Source organism: Zingiber officinale, chromosome 2B, assembly GCF_018446385.1.
Source record: "Zingiber officinale cultivar Zhangliang chromosome 2B, Zo_v1.1, whole genome shotgun sequence".
Lineage (NCBI taxonomy): Eukaryota > Viridiplantae > Streptophyta > Magnoliopsida > Zingiberales > Zingiberaceae > Zingiber > Zingiber officinale.
Genome location: NC_055989.1, coordinates 144,638,764 through 144,657,966, shown reverse-complemented (window position 1 = coordinate 144,657,966; position 19,203 = coordinate 144,638,764). Strand labels below are relative to the sequence as shown.

Below are 19,203 nucleotides of genomic sequence, written 5' to 3'. Positions count from 1 at the left end.
CAGTAGAACTAGGCGTGATCTATAAAAGGAAATTATCCATGAGCTCTTTCCTAGAAAGTCTTTCATTAGTTGTTTTATAAACCTCTGACTCTCAAATATGTAGAAGATCAATGTTTATCATGTACTCATAAATTGACTTTTCATGTCTCATAGTAATATGAATATTTCTCCCTCAAAATAAGAGTTTGTCTAGTCAATTTCTTCATTCTACATGTAAAAAAAAGAATAATTCGATACATGGAATTTTAAAATTTGAACCGTGACCATAAAATAATAATTTTATTATTGTACTAAGCCTCCCTTTATTTCTCCCTTCTACATGTCAATACATAATTATGGAATCATTATTTTGAGATGAATTTTTTTTTTTGTTGTAAATTCGTTATAGAAATTTTCTGTGACAAATTTTCCTTAAATTTTCGTCGCACAAACTGTTCTTAAATAACACAAAGTTTGATTCCGTTTATAATCTTATAGCGAAGCTTTGACGGAGGCTTCATTTGCAAAAAGAAAGAAACAGAGGACTTAATCGAAAATATAACCATTCTACGACTTCAAGGAATCTCCCTTGACGCCTCCGGCGATCGACTGTTCCCACAACTCCAGACCGTTCCGTTCCGTCTCGTCTCGAGTCCCAAGATCCAATCTTTCTCCACCACTTCACTTTGAATATCGAAAGAAATTCAGATTTCCATCTTCTATGCACTCCGATCAAATCCGAAGCCAATCGCACCTCGCAAAGACCTCATCACCGGCGCTAATTGTGGGGTCCAAAGCTGCCAAATCTGTGTCGCCGTCTGCTGCTCCGGCGGCGATGCCCTTGCAGTAGCCGAGGGATCCGACGATGTCGCTCGCGTGCGGCATCCCCATCCTCGAGTGCGTCTACTGCCTCGCGTGCACGCGCTGGGTATGGAAGCGCTGCCTCCACAACGCCGGCCACGACAGCGATACCTGGGGCCTCGCCTCCGTCGAGGAGTTCGAGCCCGTGCCGCGACTCTGCCGCTACATCCTCGCCAACTACGAGGACGATCTCGAGACCCCCTCCCTGGGGCTGACCGGCGGCTGCCCCGTTGACCCGGCCTTGGTGGTGCGCAGAAAAAAGTACCGGGACACCCGCGGCCGCGCGCCGCCTTACCTGATCTACCTAGATCACGATCACTCCGACGTGGTGCTCGCGGTCAGGGGCCTGAACATGGCCAAGGAAAGTGATTACGCCGTCTTGTTGGACAACAGTTTGGGGAAGAGGAAATTTGATGGGGGTTATGTTCACAATGGGCTGCTGAAAGCAGCGGCGTGGGTTTTGGATGCTGAATGTGATGTCCTGAGAGAGTTGATGGAGAAGTATCCAAACTATACCCTTACTTTTGCAGGCCATTCTCTGGGGTCTGGTGTTGCTGCAATGCTCGCTTTGGTGGTTGTTCTGAACAGGGACAAGTTGGGGAATGTCGATAGGAAGAGGATCAGATGCTATGCTATTGCTCCTGCAAGGTGTATGTCTCTTAATTTGGCTGTTCGATATGCTGACATTATCAACTCAGTTGTGCTCCAGGCAAGATCACCTTTGCTTGATATTTTTTAGAAAGTATCTCATTTCTTAGCTTATCTTTGGTATGATTATCCAAATACAAATTTTGGAATTTTAGGAGATAAAAAATGGCCGATAGCAATGTGTGGGAACTTGTCCATGATCTTCTTGTAGAAATTAAGCTATTTTCCCTCATAATCTTACTTTTTTGCACAATGAGTTGATTTGTTCAATTAAATGTACTTTCGAGAGAGTTTGCATCCCCATTATTTTGTAATTGGCATGACAATCTCTTGTGGGATATTAGGTTGCATATAGTGTATTGATTTATATTGGAAAGAATCTACTGGTCGTCTTTGAACACATTAATACTATATCAAGCTATTCTAGTTCTATGCATTAAGACAATTCATCAAGTACAAGACTGTCATTTATTGATCGTCCAATTTATTTGTTTATTAATATTAATTGGTGAATCATTGTCTACTTGCTAAATACATTAGATTATGGTGGATCTGGAAAGGCAAGATCTGGAAAGGCAAGACCAAACTTCCAAACTTTATAGACTCTCAAACATTTCAGTTGTTTCTTCTTTCAGTACCTTGCTACAAGCCAGATTTCAAGTACTTTTGGTTTTACAAATACCAATCTTGATCATTCATATTTACATACGAGAATTTATTTTAGTCTTATCCTTTGAGTGCTTTTCTTGTTTAGTGCTTAATCATAGTCCAAGATTCAATTTCATAGCACTCCAGCATCATGGGGACTACTATGGATATGGACCATTAGTGTTCTATAGCTATAGCACTTGCATCATTTTTGTACACTTATGCTAGAAACTTGCTTCCTAGGCTAGTTATGGTTCTTATGGACACATTATATTCTGTACTGGCTTTCAAGTATCTGTTATCAATTTCAAAGATCTCGAATAATAGTTTACCTGAATGATAGAGTACAACCAAAATGTAAGGCTCAAATTTAGTTTTTGCCAAGTTTGGACACAGATTGAGCTTTAAGACTAACTAAATCAAATTGAAGTTTCTGTCCTTGTGACTTGCCGTCTTTGCATGAATTTTGATATGTGAGATGCTAGTTTTTTACTTTATTCTAAATGCCACTTTTAATTTGCATTCATGTTTATTGAATTATGTAAAATTATTTCTGATATATTTATAAGAGAGTTTCACTTAGTAGACAAGGTTGCAAATTGACGACTATTGTAGACCTACATTGTGAAAATTTCCAGACCCAATTTCGGTCTTGTGCTGAGATGAATTGAAGCTTACATAGGCATCATCATGGGTCTAATTGTTGTCTCTAACTGAGACTGGCATTAGTGATGTTAAATTAGTCACAATGGTAATCTAATTTACTCAAAAATTATTAGGTTAAGCTTGTTTTATGGTTATAAGATTGGTTTTATTATGCAAGGAAAAGGATGTATACATTGGCTTTTTTTTGCCTACACTTGGCATTGTCGTGCACATTGCTTTTCATATTAGCAACTCACAGCCTTGTCATTTTTGATAGATTCTTCTTGCTTAACAAGTTAAAACTTAAGATATAAATTGGACAACAACTCACAGTCTTGTTAATGCCTTACTGGCACATGGGTGAATGAGCATTGTGGCTAGACTACCATGACTACCCATATTAACTCTTCCTATGTTGTTCTCTATGAAATTGTCTTCTTAGCGACACATCCTATGGATCACAACTATTTGGGGTTGTTAAATGGATCTGATTTTCCATTGATTTTTACCTCCATGACTATCTGGGGTTAGTTATATGGATCTTATCCTCCATTGATAATACCTAGATCTTTTAAATCACTTTACATTATTTTATTCAGATTTTTTTTATTTCCTTTGGTTCCTCACATCTTCAAATCTAATTGGTTGTCTTATGGGTGATATTGTTATTCCATTTTTTTTGTGTCATTAGTTTCTTCTGTGGGGTTGATGAAGCTTCTGTTTATCATACAGTGATTATTGGATATTTTGTTTGTATATTGTTTTATGCTCTTAGTTTTATGTATGGGATAAAATTTGATTCTGCAAAATAAATACATAATCATTAGACCTCAAATGGAGAAAGAATGCTATTTCATTTTTACTCAGTTCTTGAAATTCAATGGATAATAGCAGTATATTGTAGATACATCGTTTCTGTTTTGTGATTTTCTCCTGTTTAATAGACAAGCTTATGGATCTGAGTAAAGAAAGAAGTAACATCTTTAGATTCAACAAGTATCTGCTTTAGACACTAATTTATTCTATTCGTCATCCAATTGCCACATTTTTTGTTCATTTAACATTTCTTCCTGTATTTATTATGTATCTACTTCCTTAATTTACCACAATCGATGTGTTGGTTCATGCAATAACTGCTAGTATTCTGATGCCAGGATGATTTTTTGCCTAGGACAGCTACTCCATTGGAAGACATTTTCAAGTCTCTCTTCTGGTAAACAGGATGAAAGCAATATTTTTTTTTATCAGTTATCTTTGGTACTATTTTATCTATTAAGAATAACTACAGAAACGCTTATAGAACTTTGATCTCATACCAAAAATCTCTGGGATAACCAGATTTGACTTGCCAAAGACTATCTATATCAGTGTTTTCCTAGTATCTTACCAGGCAACTTTGTGTTATGCTCCAAACTGTTCCTGCTATAGTTGAAGGCTTGCTTAAACATGGCCAGTCATCGCCCTTGGTTATTCTAACCATGTTTTATATCATTGACAGTGAAAATATCTTCCTTTTTTGGGATATGAATAACTTAACTTTTAAAGGTACTGACTTTTCTCAAATGACGACAGCAACTAGCAAAAGATTCCTTGTGTAATATTCAGCTTAGGGAGGGCTTAGTGCCTTAACTGTAGAGTGGGCAGATCTTCAAACTGTCACAAAATTATGTCGCTTGTTCTGGTTTCTTGATGTTCATAAAATTTTATTAATTTGGATATATAAAACTCAGTGGAAATTATCTTTTTCAGCCTGCCTTGCCTGCTCTGTTTAAGGTGTATGAGGGACACATGCATTCCAGAAGAGGTGATGCTAAGAGATCCAAGGAGGCTCTATGCACCTGGTCGGCTGTATCATATCGTTGAGAGAAAACCATTCCGGTATACTATACTCTCATTAGCAATGATCTCCAGAAGATGTTACTCCACCTCTTTTGGTTTTTTTTTCAAAGTAAACTTATAAGAAAGCCGTTGAGATCTAATCTTGAAGTCAGAAGAATTATGCATCATCTGTCTATACTATGTTTAAGATGTCCTATCAGTTATCAAAGTCATGTCTCCAATTTTTTTGAGGAGAATGATAAAGTGTAAGCCATCATCAGAGAAACCCATAATCTTCACTTCTTAATTCATATTTTCTTGCATTTTTGATAAAGTGATTTGCATTTCTTAATCAATGTGTATGACAAATCTAGTTATGGTGGCTTAACATTCTGAATTGTTGCCTACGCTCTTTATTGAGACAGCAAGAGTCAACTAAATACATATACTTTCCATCTCATCGTATAATTTCTGGCGCTTCCATAGTTTTTCTTTAAAACCTCATATTGTTGATCCCATATAGTTAGGAATACCATTACTGGTGATGTTGATTGAAGAACTACAGAGTGTTTGCAACGATCTTCATCAGTTATTTTATGGTAGCAAAAGGTGGAACCCGCCACCCAGCAGCCCGACACAGTCGGCCCCACGATGGTTTGTGAGGAGGTAAATCGGAAAGCTGTAGTTGGTCAGTGTAGGGAGGGCTTCATCAGTTATTTTAGAACTATATGAAGGTTGTGCAAGAATAAATTTTTGCACCAATCGACAGCAACTATATCTGTGATTTGTGTTTCTTTTCTTTTCAATTTACAAAGTTAGTAGAAGATTTATCTTATGCTGCAAACCCAATTCGTTACTCCTTGTCGATTAGCTGAAAGGTTTGGAGGGGTATCTACCATTGGCGTCAACAAAGTTAATATAAGAACTAATCTGTTGTTATAATCTTAGTCTGCTCATACAGTTTGGCTCTCTTCTCTATTTTCTGAAGGTTTGGAAGATATCCACCGGTTGTTCGAACTGCAGTGCCCGTCGATGGGAGATTCGAACACATCGTCCTTTCCTGCAATGCTACTTCTGATCATGCTATACTCTGGATAGAGAGGGAAGCCCAGAACGCCTTAGAGGTACACTGCTTTCATTCCTGTTCGGTATGATGAATCGTATGCATCTGTATTGATTGTGATCTAAAGCCCGAAGTTCCTCGATTGCAGTTGATGCTGCAGGAGGATAAGATCATGGAGATCCCGCCGAAGCAGAGGATGGAGAGGCAGCAAACTCTAGCCAAAGATCACAGCGAGGAGCACAAAGCAGCCTTGAGAAGGGCAGTCACATTGTCTGTTCCAGACGCCTTTTCGCCAACAGCATACGGTACATTTGATGATAAAGCTAGCGATGCAACTGATGATTCTACTTCTTTGTCCACTAAGAGCCGGTTGAAAATGAGCTGGCACGAGCTGGTTGAGCGAATTTTCGACAAGGATGATTCTGGGCACAGGGTGCTTCGCAGATCGGCATCCAACAGCTGATGCTTTTTATTGTCAATTTTTTGTTCGACATTGGTTTTCTTTCGGTCCAGATGGTGTTTACTGGTTAATATGCTTCCAGATTTGTGCATTTATCTCTCAGTCTTCAGTGTGGTTATCCTTAATAAATTTAGAATCTATTGTTATTGTTGATTATGATACATTAGTGATGTGTTTCAAGCTCTGCAGTTGGCTTTGAATAAAAGAAATTGTATTTTGCCCGTCTTAGTTTATAAAATTTTCACTTCACTTCTCATAAATTTTGAGACTTAGTCCAAGTTCTACGTTAAAAGCAGCTAAGCTTTGTAGTTGGCTCTTACTTTGCGGTGTCATATCTCCGTATAAGAAAGATATTTTGAAAAAAAAAATAGTCCTTTAAAAATATAAAAAGTGGATACGCTTTTGAGAGAATTTGAAATTCAAATAGACCTTTGAGCAAAAATAACGAAATTTTAAAACATTTCTACTAAAAAATTAATAAATATTCAATTGTCCATTTTTATTTTTCTTTCCAATTTTTTTTACTACTAATGGCATTGCCGTAAATACGCTTACCAGAAAATTCTATCACCCCCGGCACCGTCTTACTCGAAAAACAACGTGACACAATCAGTCTCACCCACAGTTTACCTGCCAATTATATTAAACATTATTTGTACTATTATGTGAGCTAGACAGGGAGAGGGTACATTTGTGGATGTAAATTCGAGTACATGCGATCATGGCATTTTCGTGGTCCCTTGACATACAAAGAGACGCTTACCTAAAAGGAACCCTGTTTCCATACAACCGCTGTTGCCGCCCAAAGGGCACACCGCCGTCCTGTTCGCCGTCATCCGGATGCGGAAGCGCCGGGTCGCCCACGTCTCCGACGACGAAGACGACGAGCCTCGTCGCGTAGAAGACTCCGATGCTGAAGGCGACCGCAGGAGCAAGCGCAAGAAGAAGCTTCGGGTAGATGAAGAGGAGGAGGAAGAGGAGGACGGAGGGAGAAGCCGGAATTCGAAGAAGGGTGGAAGCGGAAGAAAGTCCCGAGGCGGAGCCGAAGAGCAGTACGAGGAGGAGGAGGAGGAAGAGGAGGGGGAGCAGCAGGCGGAGTACCAGGAGGACGCCAAACCGATCGGGGACGTCATTAAGGTTACCGGGAAGGGGAAAAAGAAGAAGATGCACTTCTCCTCATTTGAATACGATGGAAACGTCTTTGAGTTGGTAAGTTTTCGAATTTTGCCTATTTGCGATGCCTAGGTTTTAGTTTCTTCTCCTGATTGTGTTTTTTTTTTCCTTTGGGTTTTCGCTTGGGTTTCATCCAGGAGGATCCCGTTCTGCTAACTCCCGAAGATAACACCACGAAGCCTTACGTGGCTATCATTAAGGTGATCTGTCTTCCTTCTGTTGTTTTGTCGAATCGATTAGATAAATTAGCCAATACATTTTACTAAGAGTTCGGGATTTCTATACGTTTATGTACAGTCTTTATTTCCTAAGAGTTTCTATTGTCTTCGTGTTGCTTATGTTGCATTAAAATGGCTGCAATTTGCATTTTCCTTAGCTTCATTGGAAACTTTTAGCTCGATCTATGTAGCATGGAGAATCTATTTTTCTTCCTCCCCCATTTTTTTCTCAGTATGAAGCTGCATTTGTCCGACTAGATGTTTAAATAATGCCCTTTCTTTTTAATATATTAAGTATTTGAAACATAATACTTGCATGAGCTGCCTTGGCATTAATACTCATCACCCATCCCTAGCCACCATATCTTGGCGAATGATTTAGGGTTGGGCCTAAGTGTTTTTGATTTGAAAGAGGAAGATGTAGGTGGAATACTAACTAATAAAACATTTGTAACGGAATCTATTGAGACTTCAAAACCAAGGAAAAACATGGGTCATCCCCCTTTGTGCTTACAACGGCCAAGTTGTCAGGATCATGAAGCTTGGTGTCTCTTATAGAGAAAGACAGCTTGTACTAGTCTACCATCTGCATCAAATTTTGAAGGGATCATCTCCAAATCACATTTAGCCGTCATATCTATCATGTTTGGATGCTTTTGTGGACAATATGCTTGGGTCTGATTTATTTGATATAAAAAGTGTGACTAGTCAATAGGACAAACTCAGACTTGGACATGGAGATGTCTTAATTTTTTAATTCTCCACCTGATGATGTGGCTCAATCATGAATTACCTATATTTGCAAGGGTTTACAACTGAATACAAAATTATTGTAACCTATAATGCAAGGATAATCCTTGCAGCTAGTTTTTTCATTGTTTTCTCACACTACCATCTAATCTATATCTCTGTGTCTATTGCTTGAAGAAATGGTTCTCTTCAAAACAATGCACCAAATAGAGGGTAGTTTGGTTGTTTGGATATTTTATCTTGTCTTGTTCGGTTGTTCCTTAATAAGCATGCACGTATGTACCAGTTATATCTTTACCCTATATGCAAGAATGGTTGCTTAATTAGGATATCTGGTAATGAGAAGAATGTTGTTAGGGAAGTGTAACACATTTGCATTTTATTTGTCAGTGGTTTGCATTGTCTTTATATAAGATAAACACTACTATTTTTTCTGTTAGGTGGATAACATAAATTTCATATTCTCACTGTTGTCCCTTATTTCATTACTTTGCTATTGCTTGTCATGAGATGCTAGTTGTTATCCTGTTACATTATAGCTGCTAGGCTGAACCAGTAGAACTAGTTGTCTTGACTTGGATTTTTTTTATGGAATCATTTTCTGTGAATTTCATATTTCAAGTGACCTTGGTATTTCTTGCCAGAGTTCATGTTGTGCAACTTCTTTTTTTTTTCATCTTACAGTTTTATGTCACAGGACATGATACAAGATACAAATGGTAGCTTGTGGGTTAATGGACAATGGTTTTACCGTCCTGAAGAGGCAGAAAAAAGAGGAGGGGGTAAGTGGGAAGCACGAGACACGAGAGAACTCTTTTATAGTTTCCATCTTGATGTGGTGCCAGCTGAATCTGTGATGCACAAATGTGTTGTTCATTTCATTCCTTTGAACAAGAAGTTGCCACTTCGTCAGCAGCATCCTGGTTTTATTGTGCAAAATGTATATGACACTGTAGAGAGGAAGCTGTGGAAGCTAACGGACAAGGACTATGAAGATAATAAACAACATGAGATTGACCTTCTTGTCCAGAAAACGCGACAACGGTTAGGGGAGCTTGTAGATATTGACCCTGAAGAAACTCCTATTGATCATGCTGATGAATTGGTAAATAAAAGAACTCTGAGAAAGAAGGGAATGAATCCCATTGATGTTCCTCGATCTGATGATGCAATGAAAGCTGAACATCAGATGAAAGCAGAGACACCAGGGAGTTGTACAGCTGATGATTCAGAGAGCAAAACCATTTTAGCAAAATTCAAAGCATTGACCTGTGATTCATATCGAGACAAGTGGTTGGAGAAACTTCTCCAAGGGATTCGGTCGCAATGTTCTCCAAAAGATGCAGCACTGACTGTGGATAAGAAAATAAATGGCATTGTTAATTCTGAGAAAAACATGAATGGCGGCAATAGTGAAACAATTTCTGAAGGAACAAAAGAAAACAAAACAGACGTAAGCATTTTTCCCTTTTCTCAATCTTCAATGTTGCATTTGTATGATCGAATTGATCAGTGTGTCGTTATTATTGTTGAGGCCTTGAGGGTTCTATGAGCGGCAAGTGCAAAGTATATTTCTTTACTATGATGCAAGAAACAGTTGAATCAATATAGATTCAGATGGACCAGTGGATCTACGATTCTAATTTAAATGTTATACTGTGGGTGTTCTTTTTAATACATTAAGTGTTGTTAATAGATTTCCCTTGGTTCTCTTTTTATCCTCCCTTCAGAGTAACATTGTTATCCATCATCCATCTCACTATAAAATTTCTTCGATTGTTGAGAGTTTTTTTTTTTTCTCCATTTTCCCTTCTGAAATAGAAATTATCTTTCTGTATGTTGCAGGCAGATGAAAATATTTATTGGCCAGATACAGCTGTCTGGGTTGTAACTTCTCTTGAGAGAGTTGCACATGAAGCACTTAGTTCTGACTTTCAAAAGTATAATCAGAAAATGCGGCAGTTAGATTTTAATCTAAAGGTACAATTTACTCATTGTCTTGCTGCTAATCTTGCTGTTACATTTGTGTGTTAAGTGTACAATTATGGAGTTATAGTTAATGTCCATGCTGCTCAAGGTTGGAAACAATTGGATTGTCAAGATTTAGAAGTTTGGGTTGTGAATTTCTGATTCAGGCACTTGGACTCAAACTTTGTATCCAAATGACATGACCAAGTCATGCACTAGTTAAATGGACGATGAGAATAAGAAAAAAAAACTCTTCCCTTCTCATCTTCTTGTTGGGAGAGAAAGAGGGCACTTGAAGTTCTTGTGTTTTAGCAAGTTTGATTCGGTCATAAATGTCTGATTTCATTACCTTTTTCTCATGTCTCTTCCTGACTAGTTGATATGAGAGTGCTCATCCATTGATCTAAGAAAATAGTATAAGGACTCCCATTTGATCTGCTTTGTTACTACTGCATTAATACTATCTAATGTTGGCACCTAAAACACTCAATTCTCTGTTCTCATTTTTTGCATATTGCTTACATGGTATCAATTCTTAAGCCCTTATGGCTATTCTTGATGAATTGTTTTATATATAAACCATCTAATTGTGCAGAATACTACAGTATTAGTGAGACGGTTACTGAAGAAAGAGTTGGACCCTGTGACAGTCGTGGCCATGTCACCAATAGAGCTAAAGGTTTGCTCCCTTCCAAACAATTAATTCTTTTTTGATTCATTACATAGACAGAATCTTTGGTCAATCTTTGTCATACATTGCAGGCTAACCAAATGTTAGCTTATAATAATGAATTTATTCATGTTGGCATGTATTAAACAGTGTTTTTATGAATTTATTACATAGATCTTTTGATTGGTTGTCTGGTATGTGAACTGAGCTCTTGAGCATTTCAGGATGGTTTCACGACACAAGAAAAGTCACCAAAAGAACCTGAAGAGTCTAAGCAAATCCAGGTAGATTTTTTTGTTGGCTTTATTTGCCATTGTAGACGATAAAATGTTTACTAGAATTGATAGTGCCAGAAAATAAAGTTGAATTGAAATTTGGGCTGTTTTTCACATTTAAATTTCCATAGAATATTCTCTTGGTCCCATGGGTTGCGACCCTTTCATTTCAATGATAAATCTTCTTGTCTTCCTATTTAGATGACTGATGCTAGATGTTCAAGATGCACGGAGAAAAAAGTAGGTGTAGCCGACATTATACAGGCAGGTGGCCATGGGGATCGTTATCAGGTCTGTGAGTAGGCTTTATATTATCTTTTCTTTTTTATTTTTTCTGCTTTATATTTACAACTAATTCGAAATTTCCAGCTTACTGGGTCACTGAGATGGGGGCTTGCTTTCATATCCATTGCCTAGAGAAAGCCTAGTCAAATTTTTACCATGATACGAGAGATTCCATAATGAATCTTGTTATTTCTCTCATGTCATCCATTTGCCATAATGATTGCATTGGAACAAAGCCTGTTTGCCTCCATTGCCATTCGATTGACAATTACAATTTGATGTGAAGAACCACAAACTTTTTAGAATGATTAGCTTTTGAGAAGTGATCATCCTATCAAACCTTTGGCATCATTGCATGAGTCCTGAGTGGCTTGATCCTGTTATGCTCTATTACTAGTCATTATGGTTCACACTATCTTGCTTCAGTCTCATAAGTTGAGTAATTTCCTCGTGTTTAAAGCTTTCGGCAATAGTTGCATTAACAAACCAAGTAATCAACTATCGTTTCCATTTCCCAATAAGCATACAGTGATTTAGTTATTCTTCGCACTAGGTAGAACTTTTGGCTTGATTTTTTTTTTCTTCTGTCGGGGACAAAGATTCTTGTTCATGAAGGTAATGCTGCCTTGTGCTGACAATTTGTGGAATATCATTGTTGATATCTGCACACTACGAACACAACATAGCTGCTCCCTAACTCCCCAAGTGTTACCCAAAATCAAAGGATTGACATGAATTCACCATACAAAACTATGAAAACAGTTATTTTTATCTATTTTTAGAAACCATCAGAGAAAATCAGTGCCTGGAAGGCGGTTACTTCACCAGGTTCCTCACAACAGTTGTTGTTTTATGGTAGTTATCTTAGGCATTGATGTATTAATTGTTCTTTTTGTGGTTGTTTATCTCTGCGATTAGAAATTCTCGAGTTCTAGAATTTGGTGGTGTGTTTCATATAATCCCCTTTTGATCTTCTTTACTGCAGAATATACTTCCAAATGCTACTCATTTAGATTCAGATATCTGGTGATTTTCATCACTTAATCAATGGTTTTCGATCTCTTCACTCTAATACTTTGTTTTATAACAAATTCAGCTTGAGTGTATTGCCTGCGGCAACACATGGTATGCATCTCGAGATGCCATCTCGTCGCTGACAATCAACACTAGTGTCGCTGGAAATGTAGGCACTGCCCCGTGGGCTACTGCCAAGTTTGACGCCGTTGAGAAGTCACTAGTAAGCCCCCGCGAATCCGAGAAGCCGGCCTCTGATCTGCTTCAGAAATCCACGGTCGCTTACATGCCTGTGCTTGAAACCCAAAGATCGTTCAACAGGACCAAGACCGAAGATGTTTCAGCCTCTGCGCCCAACCGCGAATAGACTACTATATACTACTAGTAAACTAATAGGCTTATCTTTTTCGAGATAGATGTAACGGTTTACTTCCAGTTAATCTAGCGTGTTTTGTTCTGGTTGACTGTTGCTTTGGTTCCTCATCTTGTCGTCAGAAAGTATGCCCACAACTGTTCTTGTTATTAGCTATTTTCTAAAAGTGGTTAATCACATCCACAAACATCTAGGAGACTTAAGGTGCTTAAGGTGCGTTTGGTAGTTACATTTTTCATTTTTTTTGAAAAATGTATGTTTTCTAAAAAAATAGAAAATAATTTTTTGTCATTTTTTATTTTTCTAAAAAATGTTAATTATTTTTTTAGAAAATAGACGTAAAAAATGTAAACTAAATATTATTTTTTAGAAATACGTATTTTTTTAGAAAATGAAAATAAAAAATATACAAATCAAACGCACCCTGAGATTTTCTTACATCATAAATAGTAATAGAAATGCCCCATGGTCGTAGCCGAGTTAGTACTCGGTTGAGTAGTTTTTACAATAGGTTTTGCGTTTGAATGATGCGGTTTATCCCGTACTAGGCTCTCTCACCTAGGAGGACATTGGCTGAATGGTCCTCATGATTTAGTCCATTTCAATGTGTTTGGGGTTGTTTAGGATGAGTACGGATCCTTTGATCCGCAAATTATAGATCGGAGGATGATCCATTTTTTTAGATCCTTGATTTGGATGGATTTCACCTATTTAAAAATGGGGTTCATCCAAATCAAGGATCCTCGTGTGGTGGATCATCCTCTGGTCGTAATTTGCGGATCAGAAAATTCCTATTGGTTTGGGAGGGATCTCCGAGAACCTCATTTGTAATAGAAATAATTGAATTTTGATGTAGTTTATCTAATCCAATTTTGTAATAATGTTTTCCCGGAGAATTTTTGCATCTTAAGGGTGAATTTAAATAAATGATCAAATTGAAGTAATTTGAAAATTAATTCGATTTATTTGAAAATTTATTTTTTAAAAAAACAATATTATACTAATTAATTTTGTTCAATTGGTTTTTTTCATTTTAAATTTCAAAAATTGAATAATTTAATTTTTTTTATTTCATAATCTTAGAAAAATATATATTAAGATTTCTTTTATTAAATCAATTAAATTTTTATTAAAAATTTTAATATTTTTTTTAAAGTTTTATAGGATTTGTATCGTTTTAATTTATTTAATTTTAATGGTAAACTTTAGTTGGTTAGTGCGGTAGCCATGGCTATGTTATTTATTTTGTATGTGTTTACCCGGCACAAATACACCTAAGTGAGCCACAAACGTGAAAAAAGTTAATAGAAACTAATGAATAGCTGTTATGCGTAGAGCAGCAGAAGCTAAAGTAGTTGTTATTATGTGCCAAAGTTATTAGTAGTTATTGTAATTGGTTTAAGATGAGTTTAAAATTTAGGGTTTATACCGTATAGAAGTTATCGAGTAGCTATTTCAACGTGTAGATGATATTAAGTAGCTTTTGTAACATGTTTAAGTTGAATTTATGATTTAGGATTGTAGCAACTATATAATAGTTTTTACCATCTTTTTAAAATGATTTCGATAAAATTTAAATAATTTTTACCAAATTGATAAATAATATTTTGATATAATATTATTAGAGATGCTAAATCTTAAATTCTAACTCATTCTAAATACGTTGTAGTAGGTATTGGGTAACTTTTATAAATTATAGTAGCTACTTAGTAAAAAAGGTAGATCCGCTACCTTAGCGGCCCCCCTAGTGCCGGCCCCACGGATATGGAGGGAGGTTCATGCAGATACACAGGCCATAGGCGCATGGCGAGGTAAACCCCAGGTCGTCAGTTCCTGAGAATCGACCCCTGGTCATTACGCTAGAGATATAGTAGCTACTTAGTAGCTTCTATATGATGTAAACCTTAAATTTTAAATCCTAAACTCATCCTAAACACATTGTAACAGCTATATGATAATTTCTACAACAACACTAAATTCACCTGGGTGATCTACTTGGGATGATGCCAAGTTGTGGGCAACAAGTACCGATGCCGAGAGCTACCTTCCTCTTTCTGTCATTTTTTTCCACGATAAATCTGAATTTTTCTCCTGCTCAACGCCGTCGACCTCCGGACTATAACCCGATAGACCATAACCTAACTCCACCCATGACTGGAACAAGAGGTATTTTCAAGATAAAAATATTGAAGGAGTGTCATTTATTATTTTTATTTTTTCAAGGAATGTTCTGATTTGTAAAATTTGGAATGCCTTTTGATTTTTGCCCTAATTATAACTACTTAACAAAATTACGAGGCTAAAATATCACTGTTAAATACATTCAGAAGGCAATTTGTTACAGAAAACTGGGACCAAAACGAAGCTCACAAGTAAAAACTCTCATCATGTCCCAGCACAAGTAAAACTTAATTACAAGCCACTCACAGGTTAATAACTTCAATCATCAGACCAGTTATTAGTTATTAGTAATCCTAACATAATTAGACTGTTAAGCTATAAACCCTTGATGGAAAATCCAGAAGTTGCAGATGAACATGCATTTTCATCTCTTTTTAGTGAGTGGTGAAGAAGTCGAAGTCATGGTGTTCGACCACTAACTGCTTCAGCCAAGAGTATGCTGCACTATACAGGGTGCTCATCACTTCGTTGTCTGAAGTTTCAGGGTTTATCCAAAGGTCACCCTCTAGTTTGTATGTTGCGAGGCCAAAGGGCCGAAGCGAGATACTGCCTCTCGTTTTCTCCATCATATCACCTGTGTTTGCAGAACATGAGTCCTCGGTCACTTCCTCCAGCACATCGTTGTTTTCTGTGGAATCAGGACGGAAGTAGACGAGTTCACGGTTAGTGTCACATTCGTAACTTGCACAAAACCAACAAGAAAGATGAGGCACGTACCTTGGAACAAAGTGGAGATTGTATGATAAGTTAGAAAGCATGTAGACAAATCCTTTACATTTCTACAAGATGGAATGTGGTAGATTGGATACCTGATAAGTGAACAAATTCGTTAGAAATAATAAACCGAAAAGACTCTCAAGCATTCTAGAAACCTATGAATAGCCAGTATTCAGTATCGTTCCAATTTCCCTAGATCGACGAGAAGCCTCTTAGTAACTCAGATTCTCAAGAACAATCACATGAAATAGAGGTGTAGCATTACCATGCAACCGACATCCAACTAGCTGGCGAGATATCCACACTCTTGAACAATGTCAAACCAGGATAATTCTGTGCTAGTTCATTTACCTGTTCATCACAATTTAACAGTATCTAATTATGAATAAGGAAATAGAAATACATGGCCAGGACACCAACTGTAGTGCCAACAAACTAGAATCAGTCACGAGAGGGTGTTAGACATCATTTATAGCAAAAACATTCGTACCTTATCAAAGAGAGGTATTCTTGCATACGGAGAACCATATTCTATATACTGCAAGTACAATTGCCCCAAAAGATGCCTTGAGGACCATGAAGCATCCTGGTCAACGAGAAAATCATCGGAAACATCCGACAATCGAGATAATTTCTCACTCTCACTGTCATCGCTGAATGATTCTTTTTCACTATCTTCCAACATACACCTGTACATAAGGGTAAAAAAAGTCCAGTTTGTTGGTTCCTAAAAAACCATTTGAAGCAACGAAGGCAAAATATATCTGGTCACACGCACCTCGTGAGAGCATGAGATTTGCTAGTATAAATTTGGATTGCAGAGAGATACGGAACATAGTACTCGACAACACTAGCTCCATTATCAAGAACAATCGGGACTCCAAGCCCGTAAGCGCTCCATTCTCTATATTGATCCCAAAGATCTTCGAGATTAAAATTCTCAACCTTGCCTTGTAAAACCGGCTGCCAATATGAATTTGTCTGCAATCATTGGAGCTTGATGTGAGATATAAAAAGAGAGATCCACATGGAAACCGAGGTGCAAAAAGAAAGTTGAGAAGGTTTAGCAAGAACAACTATATGTATGGCCAAACGAAAACAAGAAAGCCTTTTATCCTAGTCTATAAGTTTCAAGCACTTCCTGCCAATAGATATTATTGTGTGCACGTGACCTTACACAAGTTGTTGGAATGTTTTGGCAAATTTTATGGTCTATGCCAAAAAGAAGTGGGTTATACCAACTTTCTGCACATGAAATGTGCCATGCCAAAAAAGCATTAGCACTGCCTCAAACGCACAATACAACTCTTGGCTGAAACAATTAACAGAAAAGGGAAAACAAAAAAAGCGCAACTTTGTTCATCACTTCAAATTGTTATCCATTCATTTGTGTAAGCATCATTTGATCCTCCAAATGAAGAAATTCGAGTTCCTACAAACTGAAACATGAATTTCCGTATAGAATTCTGAAGAAGAAAAAGAAATAACAAAAACAAAAAACAAAAAAATCTACCATCGCTTCTCTTTCTGAAAAAATAAAATGAAATAAAATTCACTCCATAATAACTCATTCCTCTTGATATTTGTATCAAATGCATTCCTCTTGATATGTTTCATGAATTTGCTAAATGAAAAAAATGATATTGAAAACAGTGCATAACAAAGATCCAAACATTCAAGACAAATTAACATTCTGAAGCAAACAAAATGCAGAGGGCAAGTTTATGGTTACAAGAGAAAAAAGCAGTCACCTTCGGGAAGGGGGAAATAGGAACCCTAGGCGTCGTGCCACTGAGAAAGGCCTGCAAATTGGAGCGCTTACGCCAGTTAGCCTCCATTTTTGCCCCTTTCAGCACCACCCTTTTATCTCCTCGATCGATCAAACAGGAAACGAAGGAAACGAGATGCTCTAGACGAGTCAGAAAGCCAGATCAAGGAAGAGGACGAGAAAAAATGTCCTTTTTTCTATGATCTCGCGCCATCGCTAGAACCATACTCCATCGATGCGCCGCGAGCAGCAGGAAGGTTAAGGATTCAAATCGGACGAGCGCCGATTCGACAAAACCGTAAGGAGCGAGAACGCGAGAAGGCGAGCAGGCGAGCGGCGAGAAGAGGAAGAGACTGATCGGAATCGAGACCGACGGAGCAGAGCTGATGGCGACGCGACGCGACGAGATGCGGCGATTCTTCTCGAGAGGGAGACGAAGAAGAGAGAGAGAGAGAGAGAGAGGGGCCATCGCGTGGCTCTTAAAGCACGGCGTTGTCGTCAGAGCTTAACTGCACCGGCTACCCACACGCGACTCTACCGCCATATCCCGGGCCCCACACCTCGCCGACCCGTCGCGTAAAAGCGGACGCGTAGAAAATGAGGGTGCTTGTCGTAACGGCGCAGGGCCCCTTCCTTCTGTGGGCCCTGCGATCCAACCGGTTGAAAATAATATTTTCTTCTTTTTTTTTTTGCAATTTTCTTAATAATAATAATTATTATTTATTATAATGATAAATTTTTTAGATTTAATTTTTTATAAAATTATTTATTATGATTCACATGTTAAACATTTTTATTTCCGAAATTTAAATAATTAAATTTTTTGGATAAAGATCACCTTCAATTCTAATTATCCAAAAAAAATACCACAAAGCCCCTTAAAGTTATTTCAAATTTATCTTTTTATATCATATTTATTTTAAATTAAAAATAACAATTTTAATTAAATATTTTTTATTGACAAATATTTTTATATCCAGATTTGAATAGATGTTTTAAAGTTCTATATAATACATTTGAATTTCTTTATAAATATCTTTTAGATATTTGACATGATAAATTATTATTTTGATAGAAATAATATTTGATTTTAAAGATAGAATGTTTTATTTTAGTGTGATTTAAGAGTTCATATTTTGCATGAATTAATTTGAAAGATTTGGTTTTGTTCCCTTAAATAAAAAATGGAGTTTTCTTTTTATTTTTTATGTGGATAAGTCACATAACTTTTTTGGTTATTACCTGATTTGGGATTATTCCTTTATAATGAAATATATATATATTGCACGTGGAAAATGCAATTAGCGTGAGAATGAAATATGGGTGGTTAACCCATGCAAACGGTTAGGCGGCCCACGCCTTGATCTGATTTGGGGTGCTTGGATTCTTTTAGTTGAAAGTCCATGTGAGGTGATAATAAACAAATCATTTATATCTCTATTCTCAGTTATAATTGTTACATTGTAATTTTCAACATTCCCCACTTAATTTGTAATGTAATTCCAAATTAACATTTAATCATATCACATATAAAAGAAAATGATTTTCATCTTAAACTCTCTTATAATATAAATAAGTTACAAGTTCATATCAAATGATTAATAAAAACCAATTTTTTACCGGATGTGAATTGAAGGTTCACATCATCCTTGCCAAGCACCTTGGTCATGTCCTTCAAGTACTTCATAT

General features: G+C 37.1%; 3 protein-coding genes across 3 annotated transcripts; 2 read left to right on the top strand and 1 right to left on the bottom strand.

The window, feature by feature from the left end:
* The first annotated feature begins 551 nt into the window (after positions 1-551).
* Positions 552-6,343, top strand: LOC122047610. The gene is made up of 5 exons (XM_042608997.1): positions 552-1,549; positions 3,936-3,994; positions 4,531-4,659; positions 5,588-5,723; positions 5,811-6,343. Exons 1-5 carry the CDS (start codon positions 845-847, stop codon positions 6,123-6,125), a joined length of 1,344 nt encoding a protein of 447 aa, XP_042464931.1. The 5' UTR covers positions 552-844; the 3' UTR covers positions 6,126-6,343.
* Positions 6,344-6,884: 541 nt separating this feature from the next.
* LOC122047609 lies at positions 6,885-12,939 on the top strand. Its single transcript, XM_042608996.1, has 8 exons — positions 6,885-7,331; positions 7,433-7,495; positions 8,961-9,716; positions 10,109-10,243; positions 10,827-10,910; positions 11,126-11,185; positions 11,378-11,467; positions 12,558-12,939. The coding sequence occupies exons 1-8, from the start codon at positions 6,963-6,965 to the stop codon at positions 12,840-12,842; spliced, it is 1,842 nt and encodes a 613-aa protein (XP_042464930.1). The 5' UTR covers positions 6,885-6,962; the 3' UTR covers positions 12,843-12,939.
* Positions 12,940-15,130: 2,191 nt separating this feature from the next.
* LOC122047608 lies at positions 15,131-17,974 on the bottom strand. The gene is made up of 6 exons (XM_042608994.1): positions 17,498-17,974; positions 16,525-16,727; positions 16,237-16,435; positions 16,012-16,097; positions 15,747-15,838; positions 15,131-15,657 (listed from the first exon to the last, which is right to left on the bottom strand). The coding sequence occupies exons 1-6, from the start codon at positions 17,582-17,584 to the stop codon at positions 15,404-15,406; spliced, it is 921 nt and encodes a 306-aa protein (XP_042464928.1). The 5' UTR covers positions 17,585-17,974; the 3' UTR covers positions 15,131-15,403.
* Between the last annotated feature and the right edge of the window lie 1,229 nt (positions 17,975-19,203).

Excerpts from the sequence above, each read along its gene's own strand:
- LOC122047610 (XM_042608997.1), top strand. The coding sequence starts at position 845 with ATGTCGCTCGCGTGCGGCATCCCCATCCTCGAGTGCGTCTACTGCCTC. Across the intron at positions 1,550-3,935 it reads TCAACTCAGTTGTGCTCCAG|GATGATTTTTTGCCTAGGAC; the intron begins GCAAGATCACCT and ends TTCTGATGCCAG. Across the intron at positions 5,724-5,810 it reads AAGCCCAGAACGCCTTAGAG|TTGATGCTGCAGGAGGATAA; the intron begins GTACACTGCTTT and ends CCTCGATTGCAG.
- LOC122047609 (XM_042608996.1), top strand. The coding sequence starts at position 6,963 with ATGCGGAAGCGCCGGGTCGCCCACGTCTCCGACGACGAAGACGACGAG. Across the intron at positions 7,332-7,432 it reads ATGGAAACGTCTTTGAGTTG|GAGGATCCCGTTCTGCTAAC; the intron begins GTAAGTTTTCGA and ends GGTTTCATCCAG. Across the intron at positions 11,468-12,557 it reads GCCATGGGGATCGTTATCAG|CTTGAGTGTATTGCCTGCGG; the intron begins GTCTGTGAGTAG and ends TAACAAATTCAG.
- LOC122047608 (XM_042608994.1), bottom strand. The coding sequence starts at position 17,584 with ATGGAGGCTAACTGGCGTAAGCGCTCCAATTTGCAGGCCTTTCTCAGT. Across the intron at positions 16,728-17,497 it reads CTATTTCCCCCTTCCCGAAG|ACAAATTCATATTGGCAGCC; the intron begins GTGACTGCTTTT and ends CAATGATTGCAG. Across the intron at positions 15,658-15,746 it reads AATCTCCACTTTGTTCCAAG|AAAACAACGATGTGCTGGAG; the intron begins GTACGTGCCTCA and ends CTGATTCCACAG.